At 35.2% G+C, this 7,431-nt stretch overlaps 1 protein-coding gene across 1 annotated transcript; it reads left to right on the top strand.

Moving 5' to 3' along the window:
- Positions 1-314: 314 nt before the first annotated feature.
- Positions 315-7,216, top strand: NKX6-1 (NK6 homeobox 1). Its single transcript, XM_075849816.1, has 3 exons — positions 315-1,494; positions 3,303-3,475; positions 6,075-7,216. Exons 1-3 carry the CDS (start codon positions 867-869, stop codon positions 6,321-6,323), a joined length of 1,050 nt encoding a protein of 349 aa, XP_075705931.1. The 5' UTR covers positions 315-866; the 3' UTR covers positions 6,324-7,216.
- The last annotated feature ends 215 nt before the right edge of the window (positions 7,217-7,431 follow it).

Genomic DNA, 7,431 nt, shown 5'->3' on the forward strand with positions numbered 1-7,431 from the left:
AGCGCCCGCATCACAGGACAATAGAGAGCGCCCTCCATTGACTCAACAGATCACTGACCACATTGCACTGAACGAGTTACCAGGGGCGCGCCTCATATGCAAATGATAGAACGTTAGGACAGACTCGACAGCCAATCAGAACGCGAGGTGGGGTCACTGGCCTACATCTTCACCAGGGCTCCTATTCTATAGGTGAGGGGGGCCACGCCCCTGCTTTGTGATTGACAGCTCAAAGTTGAGTCTCCATCCCCTCGCCTTAAGGAGGTAGGAGATGATGGAAAGATTGTATTACCTTTGAGAGCTTCATCTGCACTGTCAGCCAGGAGCAGTCACTGGGAGAGGGCTGAGGAAATATAAACCTCTCTCTAGAGTTTGGAAGTAAAGAAGGAATTGTCATTTACTCACCGACAGCAGGTAACACCAGACAGCCACACACTGAACAAGCTAGAAGTGTCTGCAAGCAAGAGATGAAGGGCTTCTGAATGTTCTCTTCCCTGGGATGTGAACTTGCAGTAACTCCAGTCTTGAGGCAGTCCTTCTCCACTTCAGACACCCTGGAGGGATCTCTACTGAAGGAACAAGCCACGATCATTTGATACCTTCTTGCAGTTGCTGGTGACCTCACTGAGGCATATTTGAGAACAAGTTGGACATTTGGGTCTATATGCCCCAGCAGCTCCACCCCTGGGCACTTGTATAGCTGGGACACCACTCTGATGAGCCCTCTTCATATAGAGACAGCATTGCTACCTGAATCCCCCATACACTGATTTAGAAGGATCGGATAAACTTCTGTAAAGACTTCTTATACATTTCTAAATCTTAATTTTTTGGTAGTCCAAAAGCTGTTGCCTTCAGGCCTGGTGATGTTAGCTCTAGGGCAGATGGATGGCACTAGGCAGAGCGCTTTTCTCCTCAGCAGCCCTCCCTTGGCAGCTCTACATAGCATGGCAGAGATGAAGACTCCTCTGTACCCAGCCTATGCCCTCCCTAGCCAGCCCTGTTCCTCCTCTATTTCATCTTCATCCTCCTCCTCATCTTCCTCCTCACCATCTCCTCCTTTGGGGTCTCCAACTCAGGTGTCCTTAAAACATTCTTCCTCCTCACCACCAGCTCCTGGAGGACTGTCCTCCTTGGGGACACACCTGATTTCAGCGGCTACTCCTCATGGAATCAATGACATTCTGAGCAGACCAGTGATGCACTGTATGCCCTCACTAGCTGGGGCAGCCCTGACTCCAAACACCTCTGTATCCCCGGCTGCTATGGCCTCCACCTCCTCTCCTGCTGCCGGCCTCCTGGCAGGGCTGCCCCGCTTCAGCAGCCTCAGTCCTCCCCCACCTCCTCCTGGACTCTACTTCACCCCCAGTGCTGCTGTCGCCGTGGCACGGTACCCCAAACCACTGACGGATCTTCCAGGCAGGACCCCCATCTTCTGGCCTGGAATGATGCAGACTTCCCCCTGGAGAGATGCGAGACTGGCCTGTGGCCCACGTAAGTATTTCTATTTACTTGAATCTATTAAGTTTGTGGATCACAAACTTTTCCTCATTACTATGATAACTTAAAGGTATAGTAGGCTTTCTTATGTCCAGTTGTTATGCAGTTAAGTGCATTCTATTGTTAACTGTTATCAGGCTAGGTAGAATCGGACTGTAATGTTCTTTAATGGGAAATGTGTTTCCTAACACGATACGGTAAAATGTCTTCCCCAATTAATAAAACCTTGTCTCGATTTCCTTCAGTTCTGATACCTCCAGAAACATTGACATACATACCTGTGTGTAGTAATTTGCAATAAAATGGTTAAATGTGGCAATAAATCGCTACATTATATCCATGAGATAAAAAATAACTAATAGCTGGAAATAGGAAAAACAATCATAGTAAAAAAAAAAGGACAAAGAGTGAAGATGTCAATGGAAGTTATCTAAAGTTTTCTCTAGCTTCACTATCTATCCCTCTATACTATATGATACTGGGTGACATATCCTATATATTTAATAGAAGCCGAGTATCTACTTGAATGACGTGGAATCAAATAAATAATATGTGAGAATAATGAAACTAATGCATATTAATTGTAACTTTAAATATATAATACGGATAATACAATATTGTAATACGAACAAATAATATTATTAATGATAATATGTATAATAATAAAAAGAATAATAATAATATGAATAATAACATAAAATAGGATATAAAGACATTTTGATATAATTTATTTCCAACATGGAAAGTCGGTCTATCTATCTATCTATCTATCTATCTATCTATCTATCTATCTATCTATCTATCTATCTATCTATCTATCTATCTATCTATCTATCTATCTATCTATCTAATGTGATGCAAATATTAATGAACATTATAGTAGAATAGAATTGATGTAAACAAGCCCGTTATTTATTTCTACTCTATCTGGAAATTATGTCTAGTGATTTAATAAATTCCAAGAGAGAATGGAGAATACTGTTATTCATAGAAACAATCTGAAATAGATTATTATCACTTATTCATTTCGTTTTTAGACCTGGGGAATATTTATAATTCAATTGAGGGCCCTTGAAAAAATTGTAGAACAAACGGAAATACCTAATAAGAATAATGTTTGCGTCAAAGTATTACAATCTTGGTAAAAGACAATTGCAGAAAACTCGGTCTCTTTCTGAGACAACTTGACACTTATATATAATAAATGTAGGAAGTGTAAAATAATATTAACAATAGTATATCGTTTTATGTATAGTATTATAGATAATAGTACACATATTTTTTTACATTTGAAATGCGTTTTTAAATGATGTCTCTTAACTGGTAATACACAATAATAATTATTATTAATAATTCTAATAATAATAATAATAATAATAATAACAACAACTTATTATTATTGCTATTATTATTAATATTATTATAAAATAATAACTAAAACTACAACTATTTAAAAAATGTTATATATATATATATATATATATATATATATGTAAACATACACACAATTCTTTATGATAAAGAATAGGCAAGACACTATTCTTTATAAACAATTGTGTATAAGTGTATACGTAGATAGATGAATGGCTAGATAGATAGATAGATAGATAGATAGATAGATAGATAGATAGATAGATAGATAGATAGATAGATAGATAGATAGATGTTGTTCTATAAATTAGACCTATTTCTCAAGCCTGTAGAAATATCAACGCATATATATGAGGCAAGCTTTTTTATGGTAAAGGTCTCTATTTTAGTCTCTATAATGCTATATGAATGTGTATATTTGTGGCTTACAGACCAGGGCTCAATTTTGCTGGACAAGGACGGGAAAAGGAAGCACACACGGCCCACATTCTCCGGACAGCAGATCTTTGCCTTGGAAAAGACTTTCGAGCAAACGAAATACTTAGCGGGGCCAGAGAGAGCCAGGCTGGCATATTCCCTGGGCATGACAGAGAGCCAGGTGAAGGTGAGCGCCCATCCTACCTAATATCCAACGAGAACTCCATATTATACAATGCACATACAGTAATAATTTATACGACGTGATTTTGGTATTGCTATTATAGAAACCGAATAATATGACGATGTACTAGAGCTGAGTTTGTTATTTAGTGCCATAATATCATAGTGTATCATTATCATTGATTTTCCATAGGATTGGAGGTAACTGTAAACATAAGTTACAAGTATATTACATGAATCTATTATTATGTAAATATTATTTGCATGTATACAAACAAACACACATTGGTTGTAGGTAAAGAAAGTGGCTTTAAAGCGTAAGACGCTAATTCAGGGAGGTCACTTGAAGATGTAACAGAAAGTTCAGTCTCCCAGGTGACTTGACTGCTTTGCCAAACTTGTGCAGCCTTTGTGCCAGTGTAATAAGTAGGACATTGTTGTAGTGGAGCACTGTGCAGCTGTATCACCTGTCTCCATTGTGACATGTGTGTCCTGTGTCCTGTCCCTGTGTTATCTGCAGCCCCTCATTTGTCATGGTAAATGTCTGATAGTGAATACACTACAACCTATTCACTAATCCCACCCAGGATTCCTATTCACCCTCCATCCCCGGATTCCCAGGCTACCCCCAGCCCCAACTCCTCTATACACACACACCTGCAAGTTGTAACCGAGCAAGAGCCACATAAACTGTTGAAATAGTGGTAGTCTGTAGCAAAGAGCCAGTGTGTTATTTTAATATTTAATATTATAGCGGATCCTCAATACTAGGGAAATAGCAAAGAAAGCAAAATATGTATAATAATATAATAACTCATATAATAAATGCATAAATCATTAAGAAAAGCGCTAATAAATAAGTAATAGAAAAATGCACGAATAGAGAAATAAATATACATAACACAATGAATTAATGGCATAACAGAGCAATTCAGGGATACATAAAACAAAATAGATACAATAACAAATGAAATATATTAACAAGAATAAAACAGCGATTGGCATACATGGTTATTTTGTATAATTGATTTAGTTATTTAAATAATAAACTTACATAAGACATAAAACACAAGTTCAGGGAAAATGCAACGATTGTGGCACATTACATTACAGGGGACTGACTTCTTTCTGGTGCACTTTGAATAGTTGTCAAACAATCTATGAAAATGCAATGGTAGTTAGGACTATATATATATATATATATATATATATATATATATATATATATATATATATATATATATATATATATATATATATATATATACACACACACACACACACACACACACACACACACACACACACACACACACACACACACACACACACGGTGTATACATTTTAAAGTCTACAGTATAATATTATCATTTAAAGTATTTTTATATATATATATATATATATATATATATATATAAAAATAAAATATATTTTTCAAATATCAATAATACTATATAATACTGTATAATACCACAGTACGATACTATATAATAGTAAATGTAATTATTTTTTTTTGCATTAATGCTTACCTATGAATAAGTGGGCGCCATCTATAAGAACTTTGTTTTTTGGCTGCTCGTGCTGCGCGGGTTGTAGTAATCTGCTATAAGGATCATACAATAGACAAGTTGTAATTGGTTATTATTCGACACCGAGAATACTCCAGCTCCTGAGCAATTATTATCAACTGCCAATCTCTATAGAGGGCGACACTCTATTTAGTCTAACAAACGTGTATCCATCTGAGCTTTTATTGTACATGATATACAGAGCGTTTCACATGATCTATTTGTATTAAAGAAGCAATAAGTAAAAACGAAACAAACCAAAGCACAGTTCATTTATATATATATATATATATATATATATATATATATATATATATATATATATACACACACAAATATATAGCACTTATGTCCCTGATGCGCTTCCTGGATACCACACAATACATTCCTATACTTTACAAAAAATAAAACTATAGACAAAACAAAATCTACTAATACTTATTGTGAACGACAAACTTTTATGTGATGTATATTTACGTTAATAGTAACTAAATAACGAAGTAACGAATAACGAAAAAGTGGAAAGGATCACAAATACTAAATACTGTATGATTACTCTGTATATAATATATAATAAATGATTAAATTTTGTAGCAAATTTATTTATTGTTTTCATATTATACACATTTACAATTACTGGATTTAATATATATATATATATATATATATATATATATATATATATATATATATATATATATATATATTTATATTTACGTATTTTTACTTGACTAGGAAAATATATAAAAATATATAAACTTTGAGTGTTTTTATTAATGGAGAAATATTCATGTGATTATTATTTGTCTCTAATAAATTGCTGTGTGTCGGTAAGTTAGTTTGGAGCACTACTCAGAATATAAGGCAACATATATAATGCAGAATTTAACAATTATTGCATATATATATATATATATATATATATATATATATATATATGTATATATATATATATATATATATATATATATATATATATATAATTTCTCGACTTAATTCCTTCAGAGAAGTGACACTAGTTGCCTCCTATTGCAGGTATGGTTTCAGAACAGGAGGACAAAGTGGCGTAAGAAGCATGCTGCAGAGATGGCCACTGCTAAGAAAAAGCAGGACAATGAGACTGAGAGACTGAAGGGGGCTTCAGATAACGAAGATGAGGATGATGACTACAACAAACCTCTGGACCCTAACTCAGATGATGAGAAGATCACTCAGCTCCTGAAGAAACACAAGTCTAACAGCTCATTGCTTCACCAACAGTCTGAGAATGACAGCTCTTCTTAGAGGACTGTGCTCCTGCCACCAGTCATGGACAGCAGTGGTGGGATGCATGGGACTGGCAGCATTGCACCTGTACTCATCGGGGCCACATAAGACTTTTTATTTTATCAGATGTATATATATTTTTTATAAACTGTAAGCCAATGAATGAACACAGAGTACAGTATTATCATTAACACTCTAAAGCATACACATATTCCAATGGCCAATTGAGGGCTTGATACATTATCACCCCTATGGAAGGACTAACCCTAAATCAAGGCTCTTGTAAATAAATGGCAGGAGGTTAATGCACTGTGAATGTGTAAATGTAAAGTAACCTTCTATTGTGAAGAGGAGAAAGGTGAAGGAGGGACCACATGACCCCTCTCCAGCATCTACTCTTTTCCTACTCCCCCCATATATGGACTTTTTAGTGGTCCCTATTCTACTTTCCACAAAGTCACACAAGCCTTAGTATTTATTACTATATTACGGAACGGGGGGATTCAGAATTATCCCTCAATGCCTAAATTCCTTGTTACAACCCCTGGTAGAAGATGTTACATTATATTCCAATATGCAGCTTTTTGTATGATAAGATTTACTATGTGATATGTAAGGGACATTCTTTTTAAGCTACAACTACGTGGAGATATTAATTGCTATTAATTTATAGAAGAAGTATCTCAACTTTGGAAGAGAAAACAATGGACTTCATAGAAACCTGAAGTATAAATATATATTGCACTTTTTGTTCTAAACAACACAAACAGAACTCTTCAGGGTGACTCCATCCATGGCGTGCTCAGTCACCTATGAGAATAATAATTATAATAGTTAATAATATTGATGGACTTTTGATCTCAGGAGAGATCTAATAAACCTAATACCAATTGTTTGTATATTTGTTTGCATTTTCTTCATCTTATTATTATGATTTCAGCACTTTGTTGTTTGTCTATAAGTGTTCAGTAAAGACACACAAACAGTTATTTTTATTGTAGAGTTGTATCTATGGTTTCACCTAGTCTTCTTGCGTTCTCTATCATCCATAATAAATTATCCACTTTACTGACCTCGGTATGATCTACATCTACCAGCATTTATCTCAGTGTTACTCATCATCTAA

This window comes from Rhinoderma darwinii, chromosome 1 (assembly GCF_050947455.1).
Source record: "Rhinoderma darwinii isolate aRhiDar2 chromosome 1, aRhiDar2.hap1, whole genome shotgun sequence".
Taxonomy (NCBI): Eukaryota; Metazoa; Chordata; class Amphibia; order Anura; family Rhinodermatidae; genus Rhinoderma; species Rhinoderma darwinii.